General features: G+C 55.0%; 3 protein-coding genes across 3 annotated transcripts; all 3 read left to right on the plus strand.

Moving 5' to 3' along the window:
- The first annotated feature begins 3738 nt into the window (after window positions 1-3738).
- Window positions 3739-8803, plus strand: SPATA24 (spermatogenesis associated 24). The gene is made up of 6 exons (XM_054567969.1): window positions 3739-3890; window positions 5039-5104; window positions 5340-5470; window positions 5553-5623; window positions 8449-8551; window positions 8657-8803. The coding sequence occupies exons 1-6, from the start codon at window positions 3774-3776 to the stop codon at window positions 8784-8786; spliced, it is 618 nt and encodes a 205-aa protein (XP_054423944.1). The 5' UTR covers window positions 3739-3773; the 3' UTR covers window positions 8787-8803.
- A 1680-nt stretch (window positions 8804-10483) lies between these two features.
- Window positions 10484-13643, plus strand: PROB1 (proline rich basic protein 1). Its single transcript, XM_054568366.1, has one exon. It carries the CDS (start codon window positions 10533-10535, stop codon window positions 13626-13628), a length of 3096 nt encoding a protein of 1031 aa, XP_054424341.1. The 5' UTR covers window positions 10484-10532; the 3' UTR covers window positions 13629-13643.
- Window positions 13644-14980: 1337 nt separating this feature from the next.
- MZB1 (marginal zone B and B1 cell specific protein) lies at window positions 14981-17646 on the plus strand. Its single transcript, XM_054568367.1, has 5 exons — window positions 14981-15055; window positions 15767-15973; window positions 16824-16942; window positions 17283-17393; window positions 17490-17646. Exons 1-5 carry the CDS (start codon window positions 15008-15010, stop codon window positions 17644-17646), a joined length of 642 nt encoding a protein of 213 aa, XP_054424342.1. The 5' UTR covers window positions 14981-15007.
- Window positions 17647-17648: the final 2 nt, after the last annotated feature.

A 17648-nucleotide genomic window follows, 5' to 3' on the forward strand; every position in this document is an offset into this window, starting at 1 on the left:
CATAGAATGTGGCAAAACCAGCAGCTTCCATTTTTGCACTTAGAGGAAGCCAGCTGCCATGTAACTCCAGCCTCCCTGAGACCACCGAGCTAACCGCGTGAAGAAGGTATGCAGAGCAGAAGCAAGCAACTGAGCTGGCAGCAAGGACTAAGAGCATAGACATATGAGCTATTTATGCCAGCTGATTGGGCTGAGTAAAAATTAGCTGCTGGAACAAGCCCTATTCAAACTGCAGACTCATGAGCAAATAAAATGGTGGTGGTTTTAAGTTATTAATTACATTTTGTAGTAGTTTGCAGCAATAAACAACCAAAATACCCTTTTTTCCCATATCCCCTCCATCCTTGCTAAGTCCTGACAGTTTTACCTCCAGAATATCCTAAATCCACCTACTCTTTTCATCTCCTCTGACACCATCTGACTCCCAAACTATCATCTACTTCCTCTGATAAAAACTTGCAGTAGCCGCACGAGCATAAGTAGTCTCTGTGCACCAACTTGGGGCCCCTCCAACATGTACACCTTGCTGCAGCTAGAGATTTCATTTCGAAACATAAAGTATGTCACCCTCTTGCTTAGAATGTTTCAGTAGCTTTCTTTGGCCCCCCCAAAAAATAATTGCCAAAGTCCTTAGCATGGCCTGATACTTAGTAACGCTCTGCCAAGTTCAGGCCTCTACCCGCACTTGCCCTGAACATCTTTTTCTTTTCTGCCATATTAGCCTTGTCGTCACGACACTCTCTAACCCAGGACTTTATGTATACTGTTCCCTCTTCCCGGAACTCTTTCCCACTCACCTGGCCCCCTCCTCTTTGCTAAGTGCCTCCTAGTTATCTTCCTAAGGCCCAGCTCAAAAACCACTTTGTCACAGAAGCCTTCCCTGTACACCAGACTGGGTTAAATCTCCTTTTAAAAATACTCTCATTCCTGTCTTTCTTAGCACCTGTCATAACTATAATGCTATTTATTTGAATAATGACTTTGTTTGAGATTTGAGTGTTTTTTGATTTTCTGTCTCCCCTACTAGTCTAAGTTCCATCTAATTTTATCTGAGCTGAATCCTGAAGAGAATGAAACGTCATCTGTCAGGACTTCAGGACCACGGAAGTGCAGCCCACATTGAAACTCCTCCCATCCAAAGGTGGCATGTGTCTGCTCTCCTGGAAACTGGACTCTGTGGCTCCTTGATCAATAGAACACAGCAGAAATGACACTATGCTGTTTCTTAGGCCCAGGCCGCAAGAAACTGGCATCTTCCATTTCTTGTCACTTCGGATACTTTCTCTTGAACCCCATCACCAGGTCCATAGAGAAGAACTTAGTCCTCAGTCTCAGATGAGCTCCCAGCTGACGAGCACGAATTTGCTAGTTATGTGAGTGAGCTGTCTTGGCAGGGAACTTCTAGCCTCCCTCCCTCCCTCCCCCAACAACCATACCAGCTGATACTACATGGAGCAGAGATGAGCTTTCACTATTGAACTCTGCCCAAATTGAAAATTCCCAAGCAAAATTATTTGTTAAGGTATAAATTTTGAGTGGTGTTATACAGCAAGTGAAAACCTGAACATCAATCAGGATAACACTGTGTAGAAAGCCACGCTTTCTGGGGCAGAATCATAGAGCTGTTTGTGATGTTATGTGATCCTGAGCCCCACTGAGCCCTGACTGGCCAGGAACTCATAACGCTTGTTGACCTAGGGAGTGAGAGTCTGTGGTAGTCCCCAGCCAGGTCGACCATCCCTCATGACTATGCTGGTATCCAGTGTTCTCTCTCGCTCATAACCGTCCACCCCCAGGGAACTGGCTGCTGGAGCCTACTGTGCTCCTGGGTTTTGCCCTAAGCGTACAAGATTTTATTTTATTTATTTTTAGAGAAGGGAAGGGAAGGAGAAAGAGGGAGAGAAACATCGATGTGCCAGAGAAATATTGATCGGTTGCCTCTCGTACACCCAGGGACCTGACCTGAAACCCAGTCATGTGCCCTAAATCGAACCCACAACCTTTCAGTTTGCGGGACATCCAACCCTTTGAGCTACACCAGTCAGGGCCACAATAAGGCTGTTTTAATGTAAATTTTAAATAATTAAAATTTAAAAAATGTTTAAAAGTAATTCCTCAGTCACATGAGCCATGTTTCAAGGGCTCAATAGCCCACATTGGCTAGTGGCTGCAGTACTGGACAGTGCAGATGAACATTTCCATCACAGAAGTCCCAGTCAGCTGTACAACCCTGGGCCCTTTCAGACTGGCTGAGAGAAATAGCCTTACTCTCAAGGACATGAGAACAGACACAAGCAACAAGGAAAGATAAAACAAGAGCTATCCCTGGGAGACCCACAGGAATGACCACGTTTGTCAGGCCACAACATCCAGCTGAAAAAGAGGCCCCCGGGAGTCCTGCAGAGCAGCCTGGGTGGCTTACCTAAACTTCCATCTTTCCTTCCTGGACACTGATAACATTTTTTGCAAACTCCTTAATATAGTCATTTCCCGCTTCCATAACTTCTGCATCCATTATGTCCAACAAAAATGTGGCACCACATCATGGTTAAGAACATGGATTCTAGTCCTGACCCGTGTGGCTCAGTTGGTTGGGCATCATCCTGCAAAGCGAAAGGTTGCAGGTTCAGTTCCCAGTTGGGGCACGTCTAGGTTACAGGTTTGTCCTTGGTCAGGATGCGTACAAGATGCAGCCAATCAAGTTTCTCTCTCACACTGATGTTTCTCCCCCTCTTTTCCCCTCTCTCTAAAAATAAATAAATCAAAAACTATAAAAAAAGAACATGGACTCTAGAATCAAACTGCCCACCTGAAAACTGTTCCGAGGTTTAGTAGCTTGGGTGACTTTGGGCAAGTTATTCGCTCTAGAGAACCTGCATTTCCTCATCTGTAAAATGTGGATAATAGAACCTACTTTCCAAGGTTATTATAAAGAGCAAGTGAAAAATACTGATATGGCAAAACTGTGCCACGACATACTCGATAAATAATAGCTCTGGTATTCCCCAAGCTTAATCTTAACTGTGTTCCAGAAAAAGGGGCGGGGGGGTGGGCTGTGATGATGTGTGATTATCTTACCCTTCCCTATCCGTTTTAGAAGGCCCCTTCGTGCTCCACGTTAGTTCTAATCTCTTCAGACTCTTCTTCAGTGCCCCCGCAGCATCCTGATGCAGTCGCACTTGGCCAGTGCGGTTGCCCAGAGCCTGATACCAGACTATTGAGGACTTAGGTTGGGTGAGACCACTCGCCTTTTCTATTCTTGAGCCCCACGTTCATTGCTTAGGCTCAGGCCTCCTAAGTACTGCGTATGTCGTAAGAGGAATAGAGAACACGGGAGGCTGGCGGCTCATACTCTGGGGTATATTTAGAGATGATGATGGCAGAGAGGCGTTTGAAGCTAAAGATGCAGGTGTTGCCTTAACTGGCTCTTGCTTCACTGACTTGCAGTTTCGGGGAGAAGGCTGAGGGCGGGTGTTTTGCCTATTCACTGGCTCATAAAGGAAATATCCATATTAGCCAGTCCCGGCCTGCTCCTCAGGACTACGTGAGAAACAAAAGATAAAACAGATAGACAAAGTCTCTATAAACTTAAATTCCTAAGGGTTGTTAAATTCCCCGGGCGACTCCTTTAAGAGGCGGGTCCCATCCCGGCTAACAAATAATGTCCCCGCCCCCGGTTGCCAGGGTGCTCTGTGGCGTCGCATCCTCATTGGTGGGCGGCATGGTGAGCCACCCAGCGGCAGCCATTTCCAACGAGCTGGCGGGGGCAAAAGATGGCGACGCCCGCCGGGTGGTCGCAGGGCGGGTCAGGGTCGGTGTGTCTCGCCTTCGATCAACTGCGAGACGTAATTGAATCTCAGGAGGAACTGATCCATCAGCTGAGGAACGTGGTACGCACCCAGGAGAGCTGAGGGAGATGTCGCCTAAATGGTGGGACCGGGGCCAGACCCTGTCTCGAAGCAAGGGGCGTGCCGAGAACCCATTGCCAGTAGCGTCATCAGGAGGCGGGGCCCAGATGTGTTAAGGCTTGTGGGGGTGGAACCAAAAGGAGAAGAATTTCATGAATATTTTACAAGGGAATCTTAATCTAAATCAAGTTGCTCTCTACTCTCTTTGTTTGGGTGTGCAGGGCCGGGTAGATATGACCCTATCTATTCACCGAGCCTCGTTTTCTCCATTTCTAGTTGGAGACGACTTCACTGACTTTCCAAGGCCCTCAGGTTCAGGCATCCTTCCTATTAGGGACACCCCCTCCCCAGTGTCTGGTGAAGTGCCTTGCTGAGTGCAGTCAGCACAGGTTTGGACCTTGCACTTGATCATTCAAGGGCTTGGGCTTCTGACCCCTTTATGTCCCTTTGCTTTTGCTCTCGGTCAAGTTCTAGTTCATGGGAGCAAAGCTTTGGAGCCACAGATTGTCTGGACAGGCCTGATAAAATCCTGCCCAGGTGGGGTTTGTGGTTTTTCTGTTTTTGTCTTCTATCTTGATAAGAAGGCGGGAGATAACTCCATCTCAGAAATAAGATGACGCACATCTCTTTCTCATTCTAATGGCTGTGTGTGCAGCCAACAGCATTGAATTACCAGCTCTTCCTCTTGGCCTCTTTAAGCGGCAGGCTCCATCCCTGGCCTTTTCCTCACAGCCTAGAACACTTTTCTCTTCCACCTCTCTTCTTCTGGGCCACCCCTACATAGCAGTCAGATCTCAGGTCTGATTTGGTGTCCCCTTCTCCTGAGGCAGTTCTGACCCTTCCCCAGGCCGGGTCAGGGATCTCCTCTGAACACCACTTTGTGCTTCTCCATCATAGCACATGCCATGTTACAAGTTCTGGCCATGAGGTATCTCCTCTATAAGAATGGTTGCTCCTTGAGGGCAAGACCAAGAGCTGAGCCTCAGTGAATCTTGTGGAATTGAATTCTCCCTTCCAAGGGCCCCAGTCTCTTCCTAGGTGCCCTGGGCATCAACCCATTATCCATCCTTGCTCCTGGTCCCTGAGGACACCCTAGTCCCAGGCCCTTCCTGAGCCAGGCTCTATTGCAGATGGTTCTCCAGGATGAAAATTTTGTCAGTAAAGAAGAATTCCAGGCAGTGGAGAAGAAGCTGGTGGTGAGTAGTAGCCTCTGCAGGCTCCTAATCTTCCCGTGTCCCAGGGTCCTTGTGGTTGAGAAGAGTGATTGAGTATCGGCCTCTGAGAGCCTCCAGCCCCAGTAATGAGGACAGAATCTTCCTCATTCCTGTGCCCTGGCTTATGTGTTGCCCTCTGAGTAAGGGGGCTGGCTGAGGGAGCCTAGGAGATCAAAGGTGGCTTGGGGTAATAAGGTTACTGGTGTTGCCCCTGTAGGAAGAGAAAGCTGCTCATGCCAAGACCAAGGTCCTCCTGGCTAAGGAAGAGGAGAAGTTGCAGTTTGCCCTTGGAGAGGTAGAGGTGCTATCTAAACAGCTGGAGAAAGAGAAGCTGGCCTTTGAAAAGGCGTGAGTAGGCCTTGGTAGGGGGAGAAGGTTTAGGGGTCCCATCTCCCTGTCAGCCTTCCCACCCCTTATGTTCTCCACCCAGGCTCTCCACCGTCAAAAGCAGAGCCCTGCAGGAGTCCAGCAAGAAGGACCAGCTCATCACCAAGTGCAATGGTAGGCGGGAGGCCCGTGCTCCCTCCCACGCTTACATACGTGGGCTCATCCCTAACTGCTCCGTGCCCATGTCCAGGGCAGGGCTTCATCCCAACTTCTGTTCCCGGCTGAGGATACAGGCAGGCCCAGGCGGGCCACACCTCCACAAAGGCCTTCAGGGACCAGGCAGGCCACGGAAATGAGGGAAGCAGTTGGCATACAATATTCTTCATGACCATAAAGGAACGGGCTCGCTCCCATTTTTTCTCGAAACGTGCAACCTTTCTTATTCCACCTTTTGTTTTTCCACTTTTGATGGATATTAGAACTAGTGTACTTTATCTGTAACCCTTTTAAAAGAGGAACAACAAGGCAAGCACAGTCCCACGTGGGAGCTGACCGCTGGGCTCCAGGTTGGGCGGAGCGAGGACCGTGGTGTTGCGGACAGCCCCGCCCTGTCAAGGGCTTAGCAGCTCTGCTGTGGAAATGGGGGTCCAGCACTGTCAGAGCTTTAAGAAAGAAACCAGTTTTAGTGGAAGCTTTTCTGACTTTTTAGTGGTGGCAGTGATTTAGAAATTTTAAAAATATCGTATAGGCCAAGTAAAGTATGTCTGTGGGCCGTTAGTTGTCAACTCTGCTCCATGCAGATGCATGTAGCCACTTGGCTCCGTTGGTGCTGTGAGTTGTGGCGCACTTTCAATCAGCTACCCACTTTCATTTTCCCAGAATGCTAAACTCCTCTATTTTTTACTTTATACCTATTTTAAGAAGTAGATGTGAATTCCATATATAACGTCTGCTTCATTCACTGGAGCAGATTTTGAATAGGCCAGAGCCCAAAATAGGCCTCAAGCCTAAGAGAGGTTCAGGGTCTCTCTTGATGGGCCCCACCTGAAGCCTTGGGCACCCTCTACCTTCCAATCCAGCCTTCTCTCTCCCTTGGTGAGTATTCTCATTGGTAAGTTGCCAGCAGGCTGCCATCTTGATCCGGCCAGGAGGCCTGACAGGCCTCATGGTTGTTTGATCAAGGGCTCCCATTAGGGCCTCCTGGGGCCCAACAGGCATTCACTGCCTTCCTACGCAAGGACACTGGTCTCTAGTCCTTTCCCTTTTTCTGGACATCCCCCACCGCCATTTCCCCAAAAGGAACAGAAGGGCCTTTCCTGGCAGTGCTAGGAAAAGGCATCCTGCCTTGAGGGCGTTTCCTAAAGCTCAGCCAAGGCCATAGGGCCCTGTGTCTGCTTGAGCAAGGTGTGCGAGAGTCACAGGGATGGAGCCTGGCTGCCTCCTCCGAGAAGGTCCTGAATCCCTCCAGTGGGGCACAAGCCCTTAGCTGAGCGAATCTGGTGACCCGAACCTCCCCCTGGCCTCCTCCTGGCCTGGGCCTCCCTGCTGCCTCTTCCCTTTGTGTGGTTTCAGTTTAGTTTTACTTACACAGTTCCTAAATCTTTTCAAAGGGCTTTTCTAACCATTTTCTCAATGGGTGCCATTTATTTTACATTTACCTCATTTATTTTAAAAGATTCACACAAATTTCTGATGTTTTTTCTGAAGAGAACTTCACAAGCAATGAGTCTGGATTAGCTGGGTCACCTGGGGAAGGAGTTTTGATAATCCTGGGCCTATGACCCCATGAGCTCATGTTTTCCTTCCCTTCCTTCATCTATGTCTCCTCTTTTCTATGCTGTGCCTTAACTTTTTACCAGACTGTCTCTTCTGAAACCTTAAATGCTTCAGCATTTCTGCATTTTCAGAGCTTCTGTTTTAGTTACTCTTTGTCTGACCTTTAAAGGCAGTGGGGTTTTCTTCCTGTGAGGATCAGAATTTTCCAGGGCTTCCTAAGAGACAGTTATATAGATAAAATACCCCCCATGTCCCTAAAACCTCATTGGATTCTGACCCAAGTTACAAAAATCATCCTGGCATCTAATGGGCATCTTCTGATGAGCAGGTAAGCTCTACCACCATTAATCTTCCTGGGTCCTCCCCACCCTGGAAGGGCTGTCTCTGTCCACATCTATATAAATGAATGAGGACATTGGTCTGAAAAGGAGGCAACTTGCCCAGAGTGGTCATACTGTCTCACCAATACCCATTGAAACATCACCTTGTTCTGTCCTCTGATCAGTTCCTGAGTCTTAACACTCCTTTCAGGAGCTGCTGCCTAGAGGGTGGGGACCCTGCACAGGGCTGGACACATCTGGTTGGCCCTCAGTTGGTCTGGTTGGATTGAGGTGACTGAACTAGGTGATGTTTCTAAGTCCTAAACCCCCAGCGGACATCCTCTTTGTTCATTCCACAAGTTTATTGTGCACCTACTATGTGCCAGATACTATTTTAGGCCTTAGGGTTAAAACCATGAATAAAACAAAAACCCTTGTCCTTACATCCTAGTAGGGGAGAAGGTAAATGAGTGAAATATATGATAAAGCAGGGAAAAGGGGTAGGAAGTATCGGGGAGAGTTATAATTGTAGACTAGGGAGAGTCTCACTAATGAGGCGGTATCTGCAAAGATCTGCAGGAGTTCGGGCAGGAGCCGCTCATCCTTCTGCCTTTGGGCACGGCTGCCACCTGTCTCCAAGGGCCTTTGTCTGCCCTCATGTGAGTCACCTACCTGGTCCAGAATAGAGGTGTGAAGTCACTGACACATTCATCAGACTCTGTGTCCCCACCACGCCATCCAGACTCCATAATAAACTCATTCTTACTGAAGTATTCACAGCTACCCATGAAGAACCTCTGGGTGGGAGGAACCAAGTTCTGAAAAGACCCATGGTGGAATGCCTTGTCTCAGGAAGGAGCCCGTGGGATGGAACCACCTCCTCCCTGCCTCTCTCCCCCACAGAAATTGAGTCTCACATTATAAAGCAAGAAGATATACTTAATGGCAAAGAGAATGAGATTAAGGAATTGCAGCAAGTTATCAGCCAACAGAAACAGACTTTCAGGTGAGGGGTCATGGACAGGCTGGGGGTTGTTGATGCCTATGGGAGTCAGACCGCTGGCCCCTGCTGCGGGCTGTCCCCGGCCGACGCCCAGCCGGCTCCTTGCAGGAATCACATGTCTGACTTCCGGATCCAGAAGCAACAGGAGAGCTACATGGCCCAGGTGCTAGACCAGAAGCATAAGAGAGCCGCAGGGACTCGTCAGGCCCGGAGCCACCAGCATCCCAGGGAAAAATAAAATGGTCGTCAACCTTCTGTTCTCTGTGACCTGAACTCTGCCTTCTCTACTGTGGGGATCCCCAGCCTGACCCTTCCTATCCCTGTGGGTACCCCCTCAAGCCTCATCGGTGGCCTGGCTCCAGGGAAGGGGCAAGATAAGAGGCAGAAGGCACTCCTTCCTTCCTCCCTGCCTGCCTCCGGGGCCTTCATGACCCAAGTGAGAATCAAGTTATCAGGCCCTCTGTGGGGAGCAGGCCTCGGAGCACCACCTGCCAGGAGGTCCATGGGGTTATGGGGTTGCACCCCAGGGGACGATACTTTGTTGTCTAGTGGGCAGTGTCCTTTCTAACTCGGCATTTAATCCCTGCCTATATAAACAGCCGTGTGTGTGTGTGTGTGTGTGTGTGTGTGTGTGTGTGTGTGTGTGAGAGAGAGAGAGAGAGCGCGCGCGCCCTGAAAGGAAAGAAGCCCTGACCAGAGACCTCAAAGACACTACTGAAGGTTCCAGGACCACAATAAATTTGGGAAACCAATTTCCATGACAAAAGTGTTGTATTGTGAAATACATGTGCACCTTCTTGCACTTCTCCCAAACAGAAGCTCATCAGTCTTCACAAACGCGAGGAGGGAAAAGGATAATAATGCCATGTCTCCTTTTAAGGTGGGGAAATGGGCTGTGACAGGCTTCATCCTCTTAGAAGCCATTCCTTGATGGCAAGGTGATCACAGGGATTCATGCTGGCAGGGGACCCACTAGGGAGGCGGAGTCAGATTTGTCCCACCCAGTCTTTCCCAGGCAGGTGTGAAAGCAAGTGCAGAGGAGGGGCCGTGCCCTTGCTCCGAGGCCAGGTGGGGCCTGAGCCTTGCAGGACCTGGAGGTCAAAAGTTTAAGGGCAAATGGTGCCCATTGTCATTGCCCCAGAACACTTAGAGATGGTGGCTGCTTCCCAACCAGTGCCTGTCCCCAGGGCTAGTGCTGAGGTGGTAGGGGCTGAATGAGGCCTTGGGAGGGCCTGGGGGAGCAGAGAGCTATTCCTGCCTCTGGGGCTTTAGAGAGGGGACTGCGGCAAGCCAAAATGTTCCTGAGAGAGCCCACATCAGCATCCAGGACTTGTTCTGGTTCAAGGCAGCCTGTAAAAGAGCTGTCCACACCAGCTCCTTCCAGTAAGTTCCCTCAAAAGGCGATGGGCCTGGCCAGGGACAGCAACTCCCTGAGGCCCCGAGACAGCTTTTGGAGTGGGGGGCCTCCTCCAAGCAATGCTCCTCTATCAAAGGTTGCAGAGTGACCAGTCAAGGAAAGCGGGTTCCCACTGAGGAGCTCCACCTGGGATGGGATAACAGAACCAGGGAGCAGGGGTGCCCTGCTGCAATGGGAAGGCACTGAGGGCCGAGGGGGAGAGGAAATGGCTGGAAGGATCTGAGTTGCCTGGCCTGAAGGTTTGGTCCCCTGGCTCTCACACTGATCCATTTGCCACAGTGCTTGACCTCGGACAGGTTTCCCATCAGCCTCGGTTTCCGCCCCTCACCTTCCTGTCAGCCAAAGCCTGGAGTGCCACCCCAGCGCTCCAAGCCGCGCCCGAGAAGGGCTTGGGAGAGTAAGGCCCAGGCTCCCGGTCTCTCCTGCTGGCGATACCGCTGGGTCGAGAGCGGGTGCGGCCGCTTTAAGGCGCGGTGACCCCCTGGCATCCGCGGGCGGGGCGGGGACAGTGCGGGCGTCCAGCGGAGGCGAATGCGAGGGAGGTAGTGAGCGGTGTCCGGCCCCACCATGCTGATCGCGCTCGCCCCGCCAGCCCTGCCCGGGCTCACAGGTCAACTACCCTCGGCCCCCGCGCGCCGCCAGGACTCCTCCAGTTCGTCAGGCTCCTACCACACGGCTCCAGGTTCTCCAGAGCCCCGGGACATTGGGCCGGACGCAGAGGGCCGGGCAAATTGGCCCCGGCTGGCCCCTGTGCTGGGGGCGGGTGCGCAGCCTCGCCTGTCCGTCAGCGCCCAGAATAGCCTCCAGCAGCTCCGGCCCGGCTCGGATTTCCCGCGAGGCCCGGGCTCAGGCCCGCGGCCACCCCAGCCCCAGCTGCGCATGCTGCCGTCGGGGGAAATGGAAGTCATCTTCGGCCCCGGGGCCCTGTTCAGCCCCTCTGACTCGGCGGATAGCGAGGTGCAACAGATCACGGCGCGGACTGTCCACAGCCTCTCTCCACCAGGGCCCCCGTCGCCGGCCCCCGCCGCACCGCAGCCCCAGCCCCCCGACGGTGGTTCCCGCTGGGCCACCTACCTGGAGCTGCGGCCCCGTGGGCTGAGTCCTTCCACCCCAGCGCAGTTCGAATGTGTGGAGGTGGCGCTGGAGGAGCATGCGGCGCCCTCCCGGCCCCGGACGGTGCCCAAGCGTCAGATCGAGTTGCGTCCCCGGCCTCGGAGTCCCCCGCGGGAGGCCGGCGCACCGCGCCCCCGACTGCTCCTGCGCACCGGCTCCCTGGATGAGTCCCTGGGCCGTCTGCAGGCCGCCGCGGGCATCGTGCAGGCGGCGCTAGCCAGAAAACTGAACCCCGCGGCTCTTGCCCCAAGCAGCGCCACCTTCGGGCCCACAGATCGAGCAGAGCCCGAGGCTCAGAAAACGGCCAGCAGTACCCGAATGGTCCAGGAGGATGGCAGGTCTCGGCCACCCCGTGTGCAATATAATTCAGCCCCTGCCAGGGCCCCACGGCCGTGGCCCAGCCTCCGCGAACGCGCGATTCGGCGCGACAAGCCCGCGCCCGGGACCGAGCCACTGGGGCCGGTTAGTTCCAGCATCTTCCTGCAGTCAATGGAGAAGACCCAAGAGACGCAGAACCAAGAACCCAAGACTAGGTTCCCTGGAGAGACTCCGGATCGAACCGTTCTGAAGCCACAGAGCCCTTCTTTCGAATCCAGCGACACCTGGGAAGTTCCGAGTAAGGCTGTGAGGCCCAGGAGCCCGTCCTCGCTGCGGCAGCCTCTAAATGGAGCCGTGCGGAGTTCTCACTGCCTGGCCCCACAGAACCTGTCCCCGTGGGATCGGGCTATTCGGAGGGTGAGTAGTCCGTCCTTCCCTGAGGCATACGCCGCACGGGAAAATCAGGATCCCACCGTCGAGGAAACTGTCAGCAGAAGAAGCTCTTCCCCTCCGACCCTTCCCCAGTGGAATCCGGGTGTCAACAGGGCAAGAAGCCCATCCCCTGAGCCTCCTTCACTGTGGGAGGTTCCACATCCCGTAATCGGAGCTACGGTAAAAGGGAGTAGGAGCCCATCCCCGCCGGCCTTGTCCTCAAGGGAGGCTCCAGATCGCCCTGTACAGACCTGGAGCCCATCGCCCCAAGAGACATGGGATCCCACAGTCCAGGGTTCATCCGTAGCCTCTACGCGGGAAGCCGTGAATGGCGTAGTCCAGGGGGAGCTGGCGCCGCCTACGCCATCCTCACCTAGGACTCCAGAGCTAACAGAGGCTGAGAGTCCCTCCACGCGGGAGATGCCGGATCTCGCCTCCCGAGGCAGTCAGCCGTCGCCAGAGGTGGCTGCACCTGGCCTGCCCGTCAGTCGCCTCGTGGGCACCGTGGATTCGGATGTGCGCCCGGAAGCCGTGGGCCCTGGAGAAGCGGCCCTGGAACGTCCGCGAGTGGCTATTCCGCGACCCCGCGACGTGCGCAAGATGGTGAAGACCACATACGCGCCGAGTTTTCCGGCGGGAATCCCAGGCTCAGGGCTGCCTGCCCCTCCTGCGGATTCCCGTCCGGAGGAGGACGGTGCATCCAAGAAGCAAGAGCTCCAGATGCCGGGGACCCCCGCCCCGGCTCACTACACTTCCGTTTATCTCAAGGACTTTCTGCCAGTCGTCTCGCACCCCTACGAGTCCCCAGAGCTCTCCTCCAACACAGCTCCCAGGGACGCTTCGCAGCCCAACGGGGCCCTGCGGCGGAGGGCAGAGAACAGCACAGCGAAACCCTTTGCGCGCACTGAGATCCGCCTGCCTGGTGCCCTGGCATTGGGCCGACGACCAGAGGAAACCCGGGGAGTCCTAGTGCGCGGTCCTGCAGGGGAGAACCCGGTTACGGAGGCCCAGCGCCTTGTCCCCGATGGTGAGGGTACGACCAGCCCTCTAGGTGGAGCTCGCACCTTACCCCAGCAGTCGCCCACAGGGCCAGCAGGGGTCCAACCGTCTGGGCCACCCCGCCCCAATTCCCCTCAGATGCAACCTAGCTCGAGCCCTGGGAGAGCACTCAAATTGGAGACGCCCCCTTCGGCCCCAGAGCCTGCGACTGCGACCCAGGCACCTCTCCTGCTGGAGCCCCAGGCACCTCTCCTGCTGGAGCCCCAGGCATCGGCGGGCACGACGGCCCGGCCCCAGACCCGCGCAGCCTCTGCGCCTCCGATGGACCGGTCCCCAGAAGGCCCCTCCCAAGGGTCACGCAGGCCACCTGGGGCTGCGCGCACAGGGAAGGTCCTGGTGGATCCGGAGAGTGGCCGCTACTACTTTGTGGAGGCGCCACGGCAGCCTCGGCTACGGCTGCTCTTTGACCCAGAGAGCGGGCAATACGTGGAGGTGCTTCTGCCGCCCTCGCCCCCGGGGCCACCCAGGCGCATCTACACCCCTCTGGCCCTAAACCCCAGCCTCTACCCGCCCGCCTATGGGCCTCTCCCTGGCCTCTCACTGCCGCCGTCTCCGGGCCCACCACCCTTCAGCGGCACCCAGTTACCCTGGGCCTCGGACGCGGGGTCCCTGGACGGGATGTACTATCTGCCCGTGAGTGGGACCCCCAGCCCCGCACCCCCTCTGTTTCTCTGTGCTCCTCCTACCAGCTTGGGTCCGGTTCCTGCCCAGCCTGGCAAGGGCTCCTTGTTCCCTGTGTGAGGCCCCAGGGCCTGATCCCCATGGTGTTGAGGCCTGTTGATGGCCTTGAAAGGTTAAGGCATCCAGTCCCCTGCCCTTCTTCTGTCACCTTTTTCACCAATCTTATCTAGTCCTCAGACCAGAAGTTACCTTCAGAGAATGTAACTGAGCCCCCGGGGCTGACGGCGCTGGAGCTCAGGAAGTGACTGCCTTCCTTCCACAACAGCATTGTATACCCCTTTCCCAAGCGTTCCCAGAGTGTGGTGTGGTGTGTGTGTGTGTGTGCGTGTGTGCGCGTAAAACAGAGGAGGAGTCTCAGGAATTGTCCCCAGGAGCCAACCTGAGGGGTGCTGGGGTTCTCTAGGAGCAGCAGGAATCGGGAGCAGCAGGGGACAGTAGTTGTGTGGCCCTCCGGGAAGGAGGGCCCCGCTGAAGTGGAGCAGGCTAGTGAGCACCAGTGGGTGGAGGGAGAAGGACTCTGGCACTCAGTCTGTTATTCTTTGAAAAAGAATCCAAGCCTTCACCTGGGAGGCTGTGGGGGAGTGCGGCTGGTGCAGCCGGCCAGGCTGTGTCTGAGGAAGGGAGCTGCGGGCACGGCAGGTGGAGGCGGAGCAGGGAAGTAATATGGGAGGTGCTATGGGGTACTTGGAGGCATGTGGAACAGTAGCTGCAGTCCTAGCTGGGAGCCCCACCCTTAATTCTCCCCTCAACCCCAGCCTCTGACTTGGCTTCTCTAAGCCCTCAGAGCTGAGCTGGTTCATCCTGGGGCCAGGAATGGGGGCTTCAGCCATTCCCACCCTGGGTAGGGAGCAGATGAAGTGAGCCATCAGGAAGGACTTACAAGCAGGAAAATGGCTGAGCTAACGTTCCAGAGGAGCCCCTTTACCCTGCTGGGTGGAGCAGAGGGTGGGATAGGGCTGGCAGTAAAAGGGAGCCTTGCGTGGGGCTGGCCAGAGAGACTTAGAGCCCTCAGCTGGTTTTACTCCCCCTGTAACAGATGTGACAACCATGCTGAGGGGCGCTGGTTCTGCAGGCTGGTCACAGCAGAGTAAGGAACAGGACCCAGAGCATGTGTTCCAAATGCCCTGAGATTCCAGGAGCCTCTGAGGAGGGTTCGGGGAAGGTGCGTGGAGTAAGTGGAAGGTGCTCTGTGTGGGGGTCTGTGTGTAGTTCTGAGCTTGAAGCACCTGGGCCTTGCTGGACAGGTACGTGAGGTGATGAGGTTGGGGAAGAAGAGTGCCCCTTAGAAGCAGTGTTGGGCTGGAGACGGATGCCTTCATTCAGTTTCATGCGCCCGGGGGACCAGCGGCCCTTGGAGCCCCTGCCCCCCTGCCCTGAACTGGAAGCTGACTGGGAGGACTGTGAGCCAGAAAAAGCTGGACATCTTTTCACGGCCGGAGATGCTGGTTCCATTACATGGAGGACCTTGGGCCTGTCACCTCATCCTGGTGAGCAATAAATCTCTGACCCAATGAGCTATAACGGCTGGAACAACTGGTGTAAGGTGTCTGATTTCCTGTCGTGGCCCTTTAACCCCCCCTCACAATGTCCTTTCATGCCTGGGTATAGCCTGGGTGGAGGGGACCCTAGGGCTCCGGGAAGGAGAGCATGTGTGGCTTTCATACACTATGGTGTCCCCACCTCAGTGAATTTGCCTCCCAGGGAGGGACCCTGAGGCTGGCAACCATGCCTGTGGCATCATTCCTCCTGGTGGCTGAGTGGCCAGGGGGCTTTGGGGTCAGTCATGTCCGGGTTCCAGTTTCAGCATGGGCCCTTTAGATGTGTGGCCTTGGATTTGTCACTTCTCTCTGAGCCTTCATGTCCTTGTGGTAGAATAAAGATGACGGTAACTAACCACCTCATCCCCCAAGGTGCTCAGCACAGTGTCTGCCACATGGCCAGATCCCAGGACTTGGGAAGTACCAGTCCCCATGTGTCCTTGCCCAGGCCCAGCCACTCTCGGTGACTCATGTTCCCTACCCATGAAATGGAGCTAAGTTGGCTGGAGCTGGGGTCCCACCAGAGGAGGTGCGCATGTGCGTCTCCTGGGGGAAGGAAGAAAATGGGAGGGGCGAGGTGTCAGTTCCCCATTGGTCTGGGTCAGGCGCTCCGGGGAGGCCCCCATGGCACACATGCGTACATCTGCATCCTGACCACAGCCCATGCTCACTGAGCCAGCGCCACGAACCATGAGGCTGTCACTGCCACTGCTCCTGCTGCTACTGGGGGCCTGGGCTATCCCAGGGGGCCTTGGGGACAGAGCTTCAGTCGCAGCCACTGCCCCACGGCTGGATGATGAGGAGAAGTACTCCGCTCACATGCCTGCTCACCTTCGCTGTGATGCCTGCAGGGCGGTGGCCTACCAGGTGAGTCCCTGCCCCTAGCAGTTCCCCTGCCCAGGCCTCCTCAAGCCAGACCCCGCCATCTACCTCAGATTCCACCACTGGCCTTTGATGCCCAAGCCCCACGCCCAGCCATCCAACTAGACTCAGCCTTCCATGAGATTGCCATCTGCACCTCACCTGAACCTCCATGCCTCAGTTTACTCATCTGTCTGCCCAGAGGAAACCACACAATCTGGGACACCTCACAGTATCTCGAGACCCCAGGGAGTCACCACCTTGTGGTCTCAGACTCCTCCACTTCCAGACCCATTCTCAGGTCTGGACTCCTTCCTGAAATATGACTGAGGAGCATGGGTTTACGTGTGCATGTGCCCTGAGTGCATGAATATAAGACTGTGTGTGTGTGTGTGTGTGTCTGTCTGTCTGTCTGTCTGTCTGAGTTCACACATAAACCTGTCAAGTCTACTTGAGTACATCTGGGGGAGGGAGGAAGGGACCTATGAGTACACGTGTCACTAAAGACTGGGCTGTGTTGTTTTTTTTTTTACTTTCTTTTTCTTGTGGTTTAAAATAGCATGTGCTGATGGGCAGGTGTGCCCTTGGGGAGAGACCCCAGTGCCCTGGCCTAACCTTCCACCTCAGCGTTTCCCACCCACCCATTCACCCCGTCCTAGGAAAGTGGATCCTGCCTCAGCTGGTCCAGTCCCAGCTTTCGGGACCCGGGGAGGGGGGACCCTGAGGCCTGCCTCACAGGTGCTTCCTGCTCTAGTCTCCCCTGCCACCTCATTCTCCCTCAGAGACCCAGGCTTCTGTCCTCTCCCCAGCACTGGGCAGTCCCTAAGCCCTGACTCTCAGCTCCTCCTTGTTCCAGATGTGGCAATATCTGGCAAAGGCAGAGGCCAAGCTCCACAGCTCCGGGGGGCATTGGGAGCTGAGCGAGTCGGTTTATACAGATGTCCTGGACAAGAGCTGCTCCCAGAGCTGGCAGGAGTGAGTTGAAAATTTGGTCCCTTCCTTCCTCTAGGGGCAGAGCTTGGTGGGTGGAGGTCCCCGTTCTTCCACTCACACCACACACACCCCACTAGGGCTCTGGTCAAGAAAGGGGGTCTGAGTTCTGGAGCTGGGGGGAAGTAGAAGGGTAGGTGGCCCAGGCATAAGATCATGGGCCCAGGAGCTTCCCCTTCTGGTCCTCAGTTTTCCATCAGGGAGGATCAGAATCTGGGCACTGAACTCAGCAAAGGCGCAGTGTGCCCAGCTTCACGTGGGGACAGGTCCCCTACCAGCCAGGCCCTCACTAATGCCTTGTCGCTCTCCTCCCCACTGCCTCCAGCTACGGGGTTCGAGAAGTGAACCAGGTGAAACGTCTCACGGGCCCAGGACTTAGCCATGGGCCAGAACCACACATCAGCGTGATGATCACGGGGGGCCCCTGGCCCACCAGGTAGGATGGGAGGGGAGAGGTGGGACGGCCCCCTTGGAACCTCAGTCTGCCCCCTGTGGGCTGGCAGAGTCTGACGTTCCTGTTGGGCTCCCCTAGGCTCTCCAAGACATGTCTGCACTACCTGGGGGAGTTTGGAGAAGACCAGATCTATGAAGCCCACCAACAAGGCCAAGAGGCTCTGAAGGCATTGCTGTGTGGAAGCCCCCAGGGCGCCTGCTCAGAAGAGGCGCCAATCACACGGGCAGAGCTCTAGTC

This window comes from Pteronotus mesoamericanus, unplaced genomic scaffold (genome assembly GCF_021234165.1).
Source record: "Pteronotus mesoamericanus isolate MK-2021 breed Mesoamerican mustached bat unplaced genomic scaffold, CSHL_Meso_final contig_2, whole genome shotgun sequence".
NCBI lineage: Eukaryota > Metazoa > Chordata > Mammalia > Chiroptera > Mormoopidae > Pteronotus > Pteronotus mesoamericanus.

Coding starts and splice junctions, on each gene's coding strand:
- SPATA24 (XM_054567969.1), top strand. CDS start 3,774: ATGGCGACGCCCGCCGGGTGGTCGCAGGGCGGGTCAGGGTCGGTGTGT. Junction 3,891..5,038: donor TCCATCAGCTGAGGAACGTG/GTACGCACCCAG, acceptor GCTCTATTGCAG/ATGGTTCTCCAGGATGAAAA. Junction 5,105..5,339: donor CAGTGGAGAAGAAGCTGGTG/GTGAGTAGTAGC, acceptor TTGCCCCTGTAG/GAAGAGAAAGCTGCTCATGC.
- PROB1 (XM_054568366.1), top strand. CDS start 10,533: ATGCTGATCGCGCTCGCCCCGCCAGCCCTGCCCGGGCTCACAGGTCAA.
- MZB1 (XM_054568367.1), top strand. CDS start 15,008: ATGCTGGTTCCATTACATGGAGGACCTTGGGCCTGTCACCTCATCCTG. Junction 15,056..15,766: donor GGGCCTGTCACCTCATCCTG/GTGAGCAATAAA, acceptor TCCTGACCACAG/CCCATGCTCACTGAGCCAGC. Junction 17,394..17,489: donor GGGGGCCCCTGGCCCACCAG/GTAGGATGGGAG, acceptor GGGCTCCCCTAG/GCTCTCCAAGACATGTCTGC.